A 17,903-nucleotide genomic window follows, 5' to 3' on the forward strand; every position below is an offset into this window, starting at 1 on the left:
TCAGTATCTGTGAAAGGAAGAGGAGGAAGCAAGACTGGGCAGAGACAAACTGAACTGAGATGCAGGTTCTACAAAGCCCCTGGCCAATGGGGCAGGGAGTTCAGGAGCAAGTACTGCCTATCAGAGTGACCGGGCCTTTCGCCCATCCTTCATTTAGTCTTGGGATACAGGCTGCCCCCAGCAAGGGTATGACCTTGGGCAATGTGGCTCTTAAAGATGAGGGAGATCCTGAAGATAACAACTAGAGGCTGTGTGCTAACTTCACTCCTTACAGATGAGCAGCAAATCCTTCTTTGAAGGGGTACCTGGGCATTTTACCTCTAGGTCTATCACATACACTGTAACAATAAATACTATGGGTCAAGGGGCAGTTCCTTTTCTCAATAATTCATTCTAACCCAGGCCTCTCTCCTGTGAAACACAAGAAAGAAAATTATGAGACTGTTTGTTACCAATGTTTAAACAACAAAAGCCTTACAAGTTTAGTAAGACCATAGGATGACCAACCATTTCCTTCATGTTTCTGACTAAGCTGACAGTTTGTCCAAGATCTTAGCAAAGGCATCCAGCTAAGACAGGATGTGTCCCACATATATAGCCACATGACTTTCCCTACTTCCAAGATACGCAGGAAGCAAACTGAGGCAGAAAGGAAAGGAACTGTGCTATATAAGCACATTATTTTTTTCCCTCCAAGATGTCTTTCAACTTCATTGTTTCTGAAAGACTCTTGATCCAAAGCCTAGAGATTGAGAATTTTACTCGTCATCTATAGTTATATAACAAATTACTTCAAACTCAGAGGCTTAAAATAACAAATTATTATCTCAGTGTTTGGAATCGGGGAGTGGTTTCATGGTTCTGACTCAGGTTCTCTCAAGAGGCTGCAGTCAAGCTGCTGGCCAAGGGCTGCAGTCAACTCGAGGCTGACTAGAGGAGAAGCCGCTTTCAACATGGCTGCTGACAAGTCTCAGATTATCTGTTTCCAAGCTCACTAATGTGGTTGCTGGCAGTTCCTCACCACATGGGTTTCTCCATAACCCGCCTGAATGTTCTCATGACATGGTAGCTAGCTGTCAAGAAGTTATTTTTTCCCCCCAAGGAGGGCTCATAGATGCCATATTTGTGAGCCCCTTCATGTTTGAGAATGTCTTCCTGACGCCTTTATATTTATTTATCTTTTTAAAAAGATTTCGCTTGTTTATTTGAGAGAGAGAGAGCACGCATGTGTGCTTTTGGCCAAATTTTCTTAGAACACACAATACTCTTAAAATTTGTTGGAGATTCTTTTAAAAATATTTTATTTATTGAGAGAGAGAGAGAGAGAGAGAGTTAGAGAGAGCTTGAGTGGGGGAGAGGCAGAGGGAGAAGCAGGCTCTCTGCTGAGCAGGGAGCCCGATGAAAGGCTGGATCCCAGGACCCTGGGATCATGACCTGAGCTGAAGGCAGATGCTTAACTGACGGAGCACCCAGGTGCCCCATAAAATTTGCAGATCCTTAAGATCTGCAGATTTTTACTTGATTCAGGAATTTTTATTGTACTTTATCTTATTTTTAATTTAATTAAAATTACATATGCACAGGAATTTTTATTGTATTTTATCTTGTTTTTAATTTAATTAAAATTACATATGCACATACTTTATGTAAGTAAGGTTAAATAGTTAAATAGGCTTACAATGAAAAATTTCAGTCCTCTATTTCCTCCCCTCCCCATTTTCTGTTCCCCAGAAACACCCATTTTCAATTATTTTAGTGGATCCATTTAGTATTTATATCTGTACTTCTAGTAACATTCTAATATTGATATTCCTTAGTTTTTCCATTTCAGACATTATCTGTTGATTTCCCCCTATGGAAGATAAGGATTTAGATTTTTTTCATGACCGGCCCTGCCCCTATGACATATACCCATACTTCCTTACCTTTTACCTCCCTAATTTTACTGTTTTGGTTAGTTCAATAATTGAAGTTTGTTATTATGGCTATTAACTATCAAAGAGGAAGTTTATCTCTCATCTTCCCTTGTGTCTCCAATACACTAACCCTCCCTGTCATCATTCCAAAGTAATTATCATGATTTTGGTAAGATCAAGTCAGTGATTACATTAAGATGCGTATATAAACACAAGTTACAGCTGAAACATTCAGTAACTAATGGTTAATTTTTTTCCTGCATATTTTTGTTTTCCTTGGTATTACTGTTTTCTCCCATTTCTTAGTTTTCCAGATACTTATCAATAATTCAACCCCAAACTAACTACCAAGTGCTCAAAACTCCTCTCAAAATGTTGAGACACATCAAGTATTTTGTCATTTTTGTCAGAAGAAATAAGAGTATCCTGAGGAAATTATTCCCGAAGCTTTCTGACCTATTCCAATCTGGACTGATTGCCATCTACACCTGGAATGAAGGTGTTTTCCTGGAATCCTAGGGGTTCTTTTTCCTATAATCCTATAATTCCATGTCTTTCTTTCTTAGATTATGCCAGGGTTTTGGTGTTATAAATTCTCTAGCAGCTTTCTGAAAACAGATGCTTGGAAAGCAATTGTCTGTAAAATGCTTACTCTACTCTCATAGTTTACTGTTTGACTACATATAGATTTAAGAATTTTGAAAGCTGTCCTCCATTGTTTTATAGTTTCTTTTTTTTTTTTTAAAGATTTTATTTATTTATTTGACAGACAGAGATCACAAGTAAGCAGAGAGGCAGGCAGAGAGAGAGGAGGAAGCAGGCTCCCTGCCGAGCAGAGAGCCCGATGTGGGGCTCGATCCCAGGACCTTGGGATCATGACCTGAGCCGAAAGCAGAGGCTTTAACCCACTGAGCCACCCAGGCACCCCTGTTTTATAGTTTCTAGTGCTGCTGTTAAAAGTTCAAAGCTGTTTTAGTTCCTTTATGTATGATATCTCCCCTCCCATCTAGAAGCGTCTTGGATCTTCTCTTTGACATCAGTGTTATAACAGTAAAATGTTTTCACATTTCACAATGACAGCCTTGGTAAGTTTCTTTTCATGCATTCTGCTGGGTACTGTTTCCTTTCAGTTTAGAAACCCAGTTCCTTTCGTTCTGAGAAATGTTTTTTATATTTCTTCATTGATGCTATCTCCCCTCTCCATTTTCTCTGTTCTCTTTTTCTGGAATTCCTAGTATCAAATGTTGGACCTCATAGGTTGCTCCTTTAGTTTTCTTATTATTTTTCATTAATCTGTTGTTTTATTTTGCTTTGTGAGACATTTTTCAAAAATTTTCCCAAAATTTTCAACCCTTCTATTGAGTTTTTCATTTTTACCAAATGCTCCCCTTAAAAAAAATTTTTTTTTTAAAGATTTTATTTATTTATTTGACAGAGAGAGATCACAGGTAGACAGAGAGGCAGGCAGAGAGAGAGAGGGAAGCAGGCTCCCTGCTGAGCAGAGAGCCCGATGCGGGACTCGATCCCAGGACCCCGAGATCATGACCTGAGCCGAAGGCAGCGGCTTAACCCACTGAGCCACCCAGGCGCCCCTAAAAAATTTTTTTTTAGTATACTTGACCACAATGTAGTAATTCAACATCTCTATACCTTTATGCTAGCTTCACCACCAGTGCAGCTACCAAAGAATGCTATTACAGTATCATTGACTGTATATTCCCTAAGCTGTACCCTTCATTTCCATGATTTATTCATTCCATAACTGGAAGCCTGTATCTCCCACTCCCCTTTACCTATTTTGCTCAACCCTTCACTCTCCTTCCCTCTGGCAACCATCAGTTTGTTCTCTGTATTTATAGCTCTGATTCTGCTTTTTTTTAATTTAATTTTTTAGATTCCATATGTAAGCAAAATATATGGCATTTGTCTTTCTCAGTCTGACTTACTTCACTTAGCATAAACCCTCTAGGTCCATTCATGGTGTTGCAAATAGCAAGATCTCATCTTTTTAATGGCTGCAAAATATTCGTGTGTGTGTGTGTGTATACACACATACATACCACAACTTCTTTATACATTCATCTATTGATGGACACCTAGGTTTCTTCCATCTTCTGGCTATTGTAAATAATGCTGCAATAAACATAGGGGTGCATATGTCTTTTCAAATTAGTGTTTTCATTTTCTTTGGATAAATAGCAATATAGTAGAATTACTGGATCACATGGTATTTCTATTTTTAAGTTTTTGAGGAACCTCCATCCTGTTTTTCACAGTGGCTGTACCAATTTATATCCTTACCAACAGTACAGGAGGGTTTCTTTTTCTCCACATCCTCACCAAAACTTGTTGTTTCTTGTCTTTTTTATTTTAGCCATTCTGCCAGGTGTAAGATGATAGCTCATTGTGGGTTTGCTTTTTTTAAAAAAGATTTTATTTATTTATTTGGGAGAGAGAAAGAGAGAGCATGAGCAGGAGGAGCGACAGATGGAAAGGGAGAGGGACAAACAGACTCCCTACTAAATGGGGAGCCCGACATAGGCTTGATCTCAGGACTCTGAGATCAAGACCCGAGGTGAAGTCAGTCACTTAACCAACTGAGCCACCCAAGGTGCCTGCTCACTGTAGTTTTGATTTGCATTTCCCTGATGATGAGTGATGCTGAACATCTCTTTACGTGTCTGTTGGCTCTTTGTCTGTCTTCTTTGGAAATATGTCTATTCAGGTCTTCTGTTCACTTTTAAGTCAGATTTTTTTTGTTGTTGTTGAGTTGTCTAGTTCTTTTTAAAGATTTGTTTATTTGAGAGAGAGTGAGAGCAAGCACGTACACATGTTGGGTCAGGGGTAGAGGGAGAGAATCTCAAGCAGATTCCCTCCTGAGCATGGAGCCCAGCATGGGGCTTGATCACACGAAAACATGAGATCACGACCTGAGCAGAAACCAAGAGTTGGACGCTTAACTGACTGAGCTACCCAGGCACCCCGGGTAAGTTCTTTCTATATATATATTTTGGATATTAACCTCTTATTGGATATATCGTTTACAAATATCTTCTCCCATTCAGTGGGCTGCCTTTTTGTTTTGTTGATGGTTTTCTTTTCTGGGCAAAAGCTTTTTACTGCAATGTAGTCCCAATAGTTTATTTTTGTTCTTGTTTTCCTTGCCTTAGGAGACATATAGAAAAATGTTGTTATGATCAATGTCAGAGAAATTATTGCCTGCGTTCTCTTCTAGGACTTTCATATTTTCAGGTCTCACATTTAGTCTTTTTTTTTTTTTAAAGATTTTATTTATTTATTTGACAGAGAGAGATCACAAGTAGGCAGAGAGGCAGGCAGAGAGAGAGGAAGGGAAGCAGGCCCTCTGCTGAGCAGAGAGCCCGATGTGGGACTCGATCCCAGGACCCTGAGATCATGACCTGAGCCGAAGGCAGCGGCTTAACCCACTGAGCCACCCAGGCGCCCTCACATTTAGTCTTTAATGCACTTTGAGCTTATTTTTGTGTATGATGTTAGAAAGTGGTCCAGTTTCATTCTTTTGTATGCAGCTATCCAGTTTTCTCAGCACCATTTATCAAAGAGACCATCTTTTCTGTATTGTATATTCTTGGCTCCTTTGTCATAAGTTAATTGTCCATATAAATCATGGGTTTATTTCTGGGCTCTCTATTCTGTTCCATTGATCTCCATGTCTATTTCTGTGCCACTAAATGCTCCCTTTTTAATATAGCATTCTGCTTTTGGGTTCATGAATGCATATTCTCTCATCTCTCAATGAGGGCAAGGATTTTGGTGCACTTTGTTTGCTGCTGTATTCCTATCTCCTAGCATAGTGATATTCAGATGTTCAAATATTAGTGAATCTTTCTGAGTAATGTTACTTTTGAAGTTTTCTTCTCTCTGAACAATTTCTATCGGGTTTTCTGCTAACTTGTTTTTTTTTTCTGTTTGTTCCGGCCCCTACATCTTGTAATCCCTGTTTCTTTTTTATCTAAATTTAAGAGTGGCAAAATAAATATTTCACTGTGAACACCCAACATGTGGTGAGCTTTGTCAACTTCGAAATTCAAGGTAGGATGACCCAAGTACTGGGTTTTCCGGTGGGGATTCCCTGATGTCTATGTCTTTAGGTCTCCTCTTGGACTGTCTTTTACCACAGAGAAGAATCTTTTAATGTCCCTGCTTGACAGATACAAGCTTAGCTGCTGGTATATAGAAGCTAAGTGGGAGACAGAAGCTAAAGACCTCAGGACATACGTTCACTTTTTTTTTTTATTGTACCCCCCATTTTTTGTATGGTACCTCTAACCTCATTCATACCTAGTGCCCCAATCCAGAGATCTACTTTACCCTCTTCCAAGAATAAATCTTATGAGGTTTGATGGGGAGGAAATCTGAGCATCTATCTACAGTTTGGACAAATTCTCAAGTAATCCAGTTTTTAGCTTCACTTTTGGATATACGTGGTACTGCTGAATCTTGACTACTTAGAGTTTTGTAGGGTGAATCAGTCTACAGTTCAGCTTCGCCCACTGCTGGCTTAGCATTCAGCTTTCTTAGGTATGTTCAACTGTCCTGCTTTCCTGTTTCTAAACTGTGGTTGTTGTTTTTTCGTTTTTAATCTTCTTTAGTCTTCTAGATTTACCCCTCTCTAAAATCTCCATCTTGCTGTTTTAGTGGAATTTCAGAAGTCATCATATTTACTTAGCCCTTCTATCTTTATATTAAAAGCCTTAAACTAGTTTGCCAAGAAGGCCTTATATCTTTGAATACAGCCTTTGGCCACATGTTTAGTTCTCTTTTTCAGAGATATTAATTTATTGAGTCATCTTTGTCTTTTTTTTTTCTATTAGATTCGCTATAATTTTAATCATTTCTTTTTTCATCAAAATCTCTAAATACCTCAAGCCTTTCCTCTATGTCAATAATTTGATTTTCAGCGGTATCTGTTGTGTTCTTTGCTATTTTAATTAGTTTTCAATTTATATTCTTAGTTCTATAATATCTTCTTTTATCTCATGTTGTTTTATCACCCCATCACTGAACTTTTATTTATTAAATTCACATTTTGATGAGTTGTTTTATAGCTGTATAGTACAAGAAATTCTAGTCATTGAATTATGTTTTTTTCAGGATACATTGTCTTTTCAGAGTATTTTTCTTGCTTTCAGTTGTTTGCTGTATGTTTCCGTAGTTGAAATACTGATTCTTTTGGTCTTGTTCGTGCTTGTTTTATTATTTTGATATGATATGGATGAGTACTTACCTCTCATCCTCCTGTATCTGAGACCAACTACTATGTGTGGTGGTGATTTTTTTTCCTTTTTGTTTATATTGAAGTATAGTTGATATACAATGTTACATTAGTTTGATGTGTACAACACTGTGATTTGACACCTTATGCTATGCTCACCAGAAGTGTAGCTACTCTCTGTCACCATACAGTGCTATTATAATACTATGGACTAAACTCCCTGTGTTGAATCTTTCATACCTGTGACTCACTCATCTCATTAACTTGAGGTCTGTACCTTCTACCCTCCTTTACCTCTTTTTGCCCATCCCCACCTTCCTCCCCTCTGGCTACCACCAGTTTGTTCTCTTTATTTATGGGTCTGTTTCTGTTTTTTATTATTTTTTAAATTTTCTTTAAAAAAAGGATTTTATTTTATTTACTAGAGAGAGAGAGAGAATGAGCAAGGAGGAGAAGCAGAGGGACAGGGAGAAGTAGACTCCCCACTAAGTAAGGAGCCCCATGTAGAGCTCAATCCCAGGCCCTGGGGATCATGACCTCAGCTGATGACAGATGCCCAACCAACTGAGCCACCCAGGTGCCCCACCATATCTTCTTTACCCATTCACCTATCAGTGGACACAGGTTGCTTCTATATCCACTGTAAATAATGCTGCAATAAACATAAATGCACATATCTTTTCAAATTTCTGTTTTTGTTTTCTTCAGACAAATGCCCAGTAGTGCTACTTATTTTATATTCTGTGTATTTTTCTATGGCTTCAGGGAATGTAGAAGGAACATAGGGAACATGGCTAAGGAACTGCAGAATCTCTATTAAAATATTTTTCTTTCCCGAGATTCTGTTATATATTCTTCTTTCATTCACATAATTAAGGGGTATATTCTATTCCTACGGAGGAATAGCTTTCAGCTTTATATTACATCACCTACTCATTTGTAGGCTTGATCTTTTGTTTCTGTTAAAAAGTCAGCCTCATTGTTCATTTTCTCTGCTTCATCATTTAATTGCAAGTAGTTATTCCCACTGCTCCTCAGTCAGAAGAAGATAGAAGTACAGATATGTGTTCAGTTTGCTTCTTTCCAGCTTTGGAGCTATTAGTGAGAATTTGCAGGATTTCATTAATATATCAGTATGGCTTCTGGTGAGCTGTGATACGGTGGAGTTGGGAGCCTACCTTCATTCCTTTCTGTTTCTCTCTTCTTCTTCTTCCTTTTTTTTTTTTTAAAGATTTTATTTATTGATTTTATTTATTTATTACGGGGCTTGATCCCAGGGATTATGACCCAAGTCCTTCGGCAGAGGCCTTAACCCACTGAGCCACCCAGGCGCCCCTCTTTTTTTTTTTTTTTAAGATTTTATTTGTTTATATAAGAGAGAGAGGGAGAGAGCATGAGCAGGGAGAGGTGCAGAGGGAAAAGCAGGCTCCCTGATGAGCAGGGAGCCTGATCTAGGACCCTGGGATCATAACCTGAGCCAAAGGCAGACGTTTAACAGACTGAGTCACCCAGGTGCCCCTATTCCTTTCTGTTTCTTGTCAGAATCTTGTTTCTTTCCTTGACCAACAGTTTTTAAGCTTTAGTACATATTTTATATATATTATATATATATATAATGACCTGCCTTCGGCTCAGGTCATGATCCCAGGGTCCTGGAATTGAGCCCTGCATCAAGCTCTCTGCTTGGCATGGAGCCTCCTTCCCCCTCTATCTGCCTGCCTCTCTGCCTACTTGTTATCTCTCTCTGTCAAATAAATAAATAAAATCTTTAAAAAAAAATAGAGTAACAGAGAACTGCAATCTGGGACAAAACCACAGACAAGTCAAACCCAGGCTCCAAACAGTTTTCAAACTTTCCTGTGTACTGGTATCAGACAGTACAGCTCTGAGTATGGTGGCTTCTGATAAAAAAGTCCATACTAGGCAAGCACTCAATAAATGCTGATTAAAGAAGATGTGTGACTGGGTTGCCTATTTGTAGCCATTATGATGGCTACTATCAAAAAACAGAAAATAACAAGTGTTGACAAAGATGTAGAGAAACTAGAATGTTTGTGCACTGTTGGTGTGATTATAAAACAGCACAGTCCCTATAGAAAACAGCAGAGAGGATTCTCCAAACATTAGAACTAGAACTGTCATGGAATGTAGCATCCCGGGGCACCTGGGTGGCTCAGTGGGTTAAGCCGCTGCCTTCGGCTCGGGTCATGATCTCAGGGTCCTGGGATCGAGTCCCGCATTGGGCTCTCTGCTGGGCAGGGAGCCTGCTTCCTCCTCTCTCTCTCTCTGCCTGCCTCTCTGCCTACTTGTGATCTCTCTCTCTCTCTCTGTCAAATAAATAAATAAATAAATATCTAAAAAAAAAAAAAAAAGAATGTAGCATCCCACTTCTGGGTGTATATCCAGAAGAATCCAAAGCAGGATCTCAAAGGGATATGTGAACACCCATGTTCACTGCAGCATTATTCACAATAGCCAAGAGGTGGAAGTGACTCAAGTGTCTGCTGACAGATGAATACATTAAAAAAAAAATGTGGCATGTCCACACAACAGAATATTATGTAGCCTTACAAAGGAAGGCATTCTGACACATGCTCCAACATGGATGAACCCTGAGGATTTTATACTAAGTGAAATAAACCAGTCAACAAAGGACAAATACTGCGTAATTCTACTTATCTGAGGTATCTAATGTAATCAAATTCATAGAAACAGAGAGTCGAATGGCAGGTACCAGAAGCTGGGGGCAGGAAAAAGGGAAGAGCTATTGTTCAACAGATGCAGAATTTTGGTTCTGCAAGATGAAAAAGTTCTGGAGATCTGTTTCACAACAATGTGAATATGTTTAACACTAGTGAACTGTACACCTAAAAGTGGATAGGATGGTAAATTTTATGTTTTGTGCTTACCACAATTAAAGAAAAGGAAGCTCCAGAACACTGTTAGAAAGACAGCCCTGTTCCCTCTTCTCCCCACAGCTGCTTTGCCCTACTGCTATGCAGGATTTGACTCTACCTTGGCAAAAAAGACACAGGGAAAAGCTAAGCTTTTGTGCAGTGAAGAAAAGCCTTCATCCTGTCTCATGGGAAAACAGTCACATACTTTTGTCAATTTCACACAGTATAATCTAGCGTTCATTCCCCCTTTCCCATCCACTGGGTGGTTTTATTTTGTTTTAAGACAAGGAGAACTGCCAGAAAGAAAACCCTAGGGCTTACTTGTGCAGGATGGATCCCTTAATGACCAGCTCTTCATCCAAGTCTGCTTCATTAGCCATGAAGAGCAGCCTCTTTCCTGTGCTGTCCACTCCGATGAAGTCACGCTGCTCCACTGGATCATACAAAAGAAGGGAAATCAAACAAAGCCACTTGCCCCTGCCTGCATGATGAAGTCAGGGGGACAGGGCACCTGCTCACAATTCTCTTGGTACTAAATACAGGATTGTCATACAGCACATACCATAATGTTTAAAACGTGACTAGTCAAAATGTTCTTGTATTGTTCTAAAGGATAGTGTTAGGTTAACTGGTGAAGTCTGAATAAAATCTATAGATTATGGGGCGCCTGGGTGGCTCAGTGGGTTAAAGCCTCTGCCTTCGGCTCAGGTCATGATCCCAGAGTCCTGGGATCGAGCCCTACATCGGGCTCTCTGCTTGGCAGGGAGCCTGCTTCTCTCTCTCTCTCTACCTGCCTCTCTGCCTACTTGTGATCTCTGTCTGTCAAAAAAAAAAAAAAAAAAAAGATCTGTAGATTAAAGTATTGTAGCAGTGTAATTTTCTGTTTTAACAGACTGTCCTTTCTGGGTGGCAGTGAGGCATGGGGGACAGGATATACACCAATGTATTTAAAGGCAAAGGGAATCATACCTGCAACTTATTCTCAAATAGCTGAGAAAAATAGTAATAGTATATGTAATATTTTGTTTACACATATTATATATTGAAAGTATATCACAAGGAGAGCAAATGATAGAACAAATCTTAACATTTGGGGAATCTGGGTAAAGGACATATAAGTTCTCTACTAGTCTTATAATCATTCTGTAAATGTGAAATTACCCCCAAAACTAAGAGTTAAGGAAGTGGTAGGTATGTTCGTTCGACTGTGGCAATCATTTCATAATCATGTCAACATATATCAAAACATCACTGCACACTTTAAATATGCAGAATTTTTGTCAAAAATAAAAATAAAAAATAAAAAGTCAAGGGGGTTATGGAGAGGGCGGTTGGGTTATGGACACTGGGGAGGTATGTGCTACGGTGAGTGTTGTGAAGTGTGTAAGCCTGATGATTCACAGACCTGTATCCCTGGGGCAAATAATATATTATATGTTAATGAAAAAAAAATCCAAATAGTGGATGGTCCATAAACTCATTACATGGCACAGAAGAATAGTATAAAAAGGAATTCTTTCTCTGCAAGTAACACCTGAGGTCTCCTCATTGTGGAAGTGGGCATAACATTATTTAAGGACATGTACATTAATCAACATTAACCATATATCTATTATGCATTAGATTTTATGCTGTGTAAGAGACCACTGAAAGAAAACAAGGTGCCTATTTACTAATGTGGAGAGTTCTCTGGTAGATGGTGATGTTACAGGCTGTTGTATTATTGCTATTTTCTGTGTTTTATTTCTTTCCCTAACCAGATTATAAGTCATAAGGCAGGCTTATGATTCCTTTATATCTCCTGTAACATCTAGTATAGTGTCAGGCACTTAATAAAAACTACTAACAGTATCTATCTATAGCTTACAAAAGCATTTTCACATAGAGGAAGCATAGCATCATGATAAAGAAGAGTGCCTCTGAGGCCTAACCACCTGGGTATAAATCCCACTTACTAGCTGTATGTCTTTGAGCAAGATACTTTTTTATCCCTCAGTTTCATCTGCAAAATGTGTATCATAATAGTGTCTACCTCACACAGGCTTATTATGAGGACTAAATCAGTTAATATTTGCAAAGCTCTTATAACCTGGATAAGAGCTTAACTCAAACATTAAATAAAATGTTCATGTTAAAAAAACTAAACAAAATGCATATTCTCATTTGGTCCTCACAGCAATCAAATAAAGGAAGGATTTAATACCTCTTTGAAAAAGAAAAAAAAAGTTGAGCTCTAGAAAAATAATATTGCTTTTTTCTTCCTTTCTTTTTTAAAGCAGGTTCCACGCACAGTATGGATCCCAACGTGGGGCTTGAACTCATGACCCTGAGATCAAGAGCCCGACGCTTAATCAACCAGGCCACTCAGGAGCCTCTAGAACCTCTAGTATTTTTAAAGATGAATTTGTCTGCCTCCTACTGACAGACAACAGGTACTACATAACTGAACATGCTTCATTGTTGGCTGAAACTGCCTGTATACCTAGAACCAAATGTATTACTCTAGTGTATAATGTGTTTAGCCCAGGTGCTTGAAAGCATTCTCTCCTTCAGATGGTTTCTGGTCATCTATTCATCTGTAGCATCTGAATCTAAATAGGGAAAAACTATCATAAAAAGTTATATGTTGGGGGGCACCTGGGTGGCTCAGTGCGTTAAAGCCTCTGCCTTTGGCTCAGGTCATGATCCCAGGATCCTGGGATGGAGCCCCGCATCGGGCTCTCTGCTCGGCAGGAAGCCTGCTTCCTCTTCTCTCTGCCTGCCTCTCCACCTGTGTGATCTCTCTCTCTCTGTGTCAAATAAATAAATAAATAAAATCTAAAAAAAAAAAAAAAAAAAAGTTGTATGTTGGGGCACATGGCTGGCTCATCAGAAGAGTATGTGACTCTTGATTTCAGGGCCATGAATTTGAGCCCCACACTAGGTGTAGAGATTACTTAAATAAATAAATAAACTAAAAAAGAAAAACCAAGTTAGGGACGCCTGGGTGGCTAAGTTGGTTGGACGACTGCCTTCGGCTCAGGGCGTGATCCTGGAGTCCCGGGATCGAGTCCCGCATCGGGCTCCCAGCTCCATGGGGAGTCTGCTTCGCTCTCTGACCTTCTCCTCGCTCGTGCTCTCTCTCACTGTCTCTCTCTCTCTCTCAAATAAATAAATAAAATCTTTAAAAAAAAAAAGAAAAAAAAAAAAAAGAAAAACCAAGTTATATGTTGGGTTCCCCTCCCCATAACCAAAATTAGTGAACTCCAAAGAAGGAAGGGTAAATAATACCAATTACCAATTTGAAGGTAAGTTTTACAGGAAATTTCAGTTGAAGTGAATTTTGCAGAGAATTTCAAATGTCACACAGTAGATATGACATATAGTAATTCATCCGTTACAAGGAAACTTGAGAATATAACAGTCTGCAACAGTCTGATTATGAGCCAATATTTTAAAAAGAAACACAGAGATGTTATTTTTGGATATAATTTGGAGTGCTTACTCTATCCAAGTCCTTCAGCCCACAAAACCTTGAATTACTTAATGTCCTGGGATCAGTGATGTCCAAGTGCTATGTGCTCTTTATTCACATTCCTCACTCTCAGGGTCCCCTCCCTGTATTTGCTTCCTCGTAGCTACCATAGTAACTGGGACCTACGAATATGCTACAAATTATAGAAACCTGGGAAAGATTTCTTTCTGTTCTAACAATGTAAATTCCACTTTGGGAGCAGAGCAAGTAATATCAGAATGTCTATCCTAAGAAGATTACAAAAATGAGATTAAGAAAACAGTTAATACTACGAATTTCCATTAAAAAAATTCTGTCAACTACTTATAATTTTTTTCTAGTTGATTTTTACTAGTCTGCCTGACCCTTTTGTTTCTTCTATAGTCATTTACTTATCCATTCATTCATTCAACTAATAAATGTACTTGTGCACCTCCCCTATGACAGACATTATATTGGCCATTATAGTAGGGAATTTCATTTCCTCATTTTATAAGGCTAGCAGGATCTTGATGCCAATACCAGATAAAAATATGAGGCATATTAATTTATTACATAAGTAGAAGGATCCTAAACAAAATATAGCAAATCAAAACTACAAATGTATATAGTAGCCCTTTTGCCTCATTGCAGCTGAGAGAGCAGGATGGGTTACCAGCAGCTCTATGGGAGCCATCTGAGAAAATTTGGTCAGGGTTCTTGTTCTTGCCATGGCTGTTCAAACCAGCATGGTCTCATCCTGAAATCTGACCTCAATATGCTGCCTGTGTTTCTGTAAGTACGTGAAGGATATAGGCTTCATTAAGTTGGATTTAGTGAACTTCCTTGAATGGGTCATCCAAGATACCAACCTTAACTGTGGATCTCCTAGATACCTCCCTTAATGCCAACTCACGGTACATAAAAAAAAATACTTCAATTATGGAAAAAAATGTATATAGTAGATTTTTTTTTAAAAAAGATTTTATTTATTTATTTTACAGAGAGAGAGATCACAAGTAGGCAGAGAGGCAGGCAGAGAGAGAGGGGGAAGTAGACTCCCTGCTGAGCAGAGAGCCCGATGTAGGGCTCGATCCCAGGACCCTGGGATCATTACCTCAGCTGAACGCACTTCAGCTTTAACCCACTGAGCCACCCAGGCGCCCCTATATAATAGATTTAAAAGGGTTACAAATTTGTTGTTCTTCCCTTCAAGAGGTAAGGTCTAGAATGTAAAATGGTATAGCTACAATATAAAATAGTTCCTCAAAAAATTAAAAATAGAGGGGTGCCTGGGTGCTCAGTTGGTTGCATCTGCTCTTGGCTCAGGTCATGATCCCAGGGTCCTGGGATCAAGTCCCACACTGGGCTCCCAGCTCAGCGGGGAGTGTGCTTCTCCCTCTCCCACTCCCCCTGCTTGTGCTTGCTTGCTCTCTCTCTGTCAAATAAATAAATAAAATCTTAAAAAAAAAACCAAAACCCAAACAAACAGAATTCCCACATGATTCAGCAATTCTATTTCTGGATATTCCACCCCAAAAAACGAGAGGCAGGGTTTCACAGAGACATGTGTACACCCCTGTTCATAACAGCATTATTCAGAAAAGCTGAAAAGTGAAAGCAAGTGCCAAGTGTCCACTGATGAAGTAATGGATAAGCAAAACGTAATATATACATACAAGAAAATATAATTCAGCCTTAAAAACGAAGGAAATTCTGCAATATGCTAAGCACACATCAACCTCAGAGGCATTAACCTATGAAATAAGCCAGTGGCAGAAAGACAAATACTGTATGATTCCACTTACCTATGGTACTTAAAGTAGTCAAAATCATAGAGACAGAAAGTATCATACTGGCTTGGGGTGGGGGGGCTCGAGGGAGGAGGAAATGAGGAGTTACTAAGTTCCAGTTTCCAAAGATGAAAAGAGTTACGGAGATGGATGGTGGTGATGGCTGCACAGCGTTATAACTGTATTTAACACCAATGAACTGTACACTTAAAAAAAGATGGTAAATTTTACATGTATTTTATCACCATAAAAAAACAAACCAAAAAACAAAAACAAAAACAAAAAACAAAAAACTGAAGGAAAAAAAAGTGCTCACGGGAGGGGAAAAAAAGAGGTTAAGGTCTAGTTCCCCATCCCTTATATCCAGGCTGGTCTAGCCACTAGCTTTAAAGAATGCAATGAAAGTGATACAGTGTGAGTTCCAAGCTTAGATCCAAGAGACCTTGTTTGTAGTTCCTCTCTTACTCTTTTAAAACCTGCTGCTGCCATGTGAACAAGCTTGGGCCCCCAGTATGGTAACAGACTAGATGGAAAGAGAAATCCAACTATCACAGCTGAGGGCCTAGACATATCAGTGAGCCCAACTGTGGCAGGTCGTCTCTAAGAATGCTAACTGCCTCTTGGTAGTCACACTCTTCTGTATCCCCCGCCCCCCGGCACTGAATATGGCTGGTCCAGCAGCTTGCTTCTAACCAACAGAATGTGGCAAAGGTGATGAGATACTATTTTTGTGATTCAGTCACATAACTTTATTACTTATGTCTTGCTAGAAGGTTCTCTCCCTTGCTGGCTCTGGTGAAGCAAGTTGTTCTGCTGAAGAGGCCCAAGTAATAAGGAAATGAGGGCAGCCTCTAGCCAACATCCAGTTAGAAATTGAGGCTCTTAATCCAACAGTCCTCAGGGAACTGAATTTTTGCCAATAAACAAGTGAGCTCAGAAGCTAATCCTTTCCTAGCTGAGCCTTCAGATGAAACCTCAACCCTAAATGACACATTGATTTCAGGCTTGTAAAAGACTCTGAGTCAGAGGGCCCAACTAAGTAATGCCTGGATTCCTGACCCACGGTATTGTTTTAAGATCTTAAGTTTGTGGTAATTTGTTATGCAACAATAGATAATTTACACAACAGATAATATACACTAGCTGATAATCACTTGAACAGAAGTGAGTCAACTCAGTTACAACAGGCCAAACTGCCAACCTAAAGAATAATGAAGAAGCAGAATAATGAAAAGCAAATCATGCCACTTTTTTTTGCAGGTTTTAACTTTACATTTCTAAAATTTCAATTTATTCTATTACTTTTTAAAATTTTATTTATTTATTAGAGAGAGAGAGAGAGAGCATGCATAAGTGGGGGAGGGGCAAGGGAGAGAGAGAGCAGGGAGCCTGATGTAGGGCTTGCTTCTGGGACCCTGAATCATGATCTGAGCCGAAGGAGACACTTAACTAAGCCACCCAGGCGCCCCTAAAAAATTCAATTTATTTAAACTAATGCAAAATAAAACAAAAGCAGTTTACCGCCTCCTGTCTCCCACTCCCCATCTCTGAAAACCACCAATCTATTCTCTGTATCTATGAGCTTAGTTTGTTTTCTTTAAAGGGTTTTTTTTTTTTTAAATCTTTAGATTTTATTTATTTATTTGTCAGAGAGAGAGAGCCAGTGCACAAGAAGGGAAGCAGCAGGCAGAGGGAGAAGCAGGCTCCCTGATGAGCAAGGAGCCCAGTGCAGGACTTGATCCCAGGACCCCGGGATCATGAACTGAGCTGAAGGCAGACGCTTAACCAACTGAGCCATCCAGGTGTCCCTCTATGAGCTCAGTTTAAATTTTATTATTTTTTTTTAGATTCCACATGTAAAAGAGATCATATTGTATCTGTCTTTCTGTCTGACTTATATACTTAACATAATATCCTTGAGGTCCAACCATGTTGTTGCAAATGGCAAGATTTCATTCTTTTTTTGTGGCTGAATAATCTTCCACTGTGTATAGATACCACAATTTCTTTTTTTTTATTTATTTTTATTTTTTTTTAAAGATTTTATTTATTTATTTGACAGAGAGAGATCACAAGTAGACAGAGAGGCAGGTAGAGAGAGAGAGAGAGAGGGAAGCAGGATCCCCGCCGAGCAGAGAGCCCGATGCGGGACTCGATCCCAGGACCCTGAGATCATGACCCGAGCCGAAGGCAGCGGCCCAACCCACTGAGCCACCCAGGCGCCCCGATACCACAATTTCTTTATCCATTCACTTAGGTTGTTTCCATATTTTGGTCACTATAAATAAAGCTGCAAGGAACAAGGGGTTGCATATATCTTTTTGAATTAGTGTTCTCATTGTCTTTGGAGAAATACTTGGTAGTGGAATTATTGGATCATATGGTAATTCTTTTTTTAATTTTTAAAGGAATTTCCATACCCTTTTCCAAAGTGGCTGCACCAATTTACATTCCCACCAACAGTATGTGAGGGTTCCCTTTTCCATGCATCCTCACCAACACTTGTTATTTCTAATCTTTTTGATAACAGTCTTTTTTTTTTTTTAAATGTAGGCTCCATGCTCAGTGTGG

At 39.2% G+C, this 17,903-nt stretch overlaps 1 protein-coding gene and 1 pseudogene across 5 annotated transcripts in view; one reads left to right on the plus strand and one right to left on the minus strand.

The window, feature by feature from the left end:
* The window catches only part of EIF2B3 (eukaryotic translation initiation factor 2B subunit gamma), a 125,525-nt gene that overhangs the window by 64,293 nt on the left and 43,329 nt on the right, over positions 1-17,903 (minus strand). For all 5 annotated transcript variants that reach the window (XM_044238093.1, XM_044238092.1, XM_044238094.1 and 2 more), the window contains one exon: positions 10,389-10,500. In XM_044238093.1, the coding sequence (XP_044094028.1) occupies positions 10,389-10,500 (112 nt within the window). The remainder of the gene's footprint in view (positions 1-10,388; positions 10,501-17,903) is intronic.
* LOC122898505 lies at positions 14,198-14,444 on the plus strand (annotated as a pseudogene).

The sequence above is a fragment of the Neovison vison genome, chromosome 2 (genome assembly GCF_020171115.1).
Source record: "Neovison vison isolate M4711 chromosome 2, ASM_NN_V1, whole genome shotgun sequence".
Lineage (NCBI taxonomy): Eukaryota > Metazoa > Chordata > Mammalia > Carnivora > Mustelidae > Neogale > Neogale vison.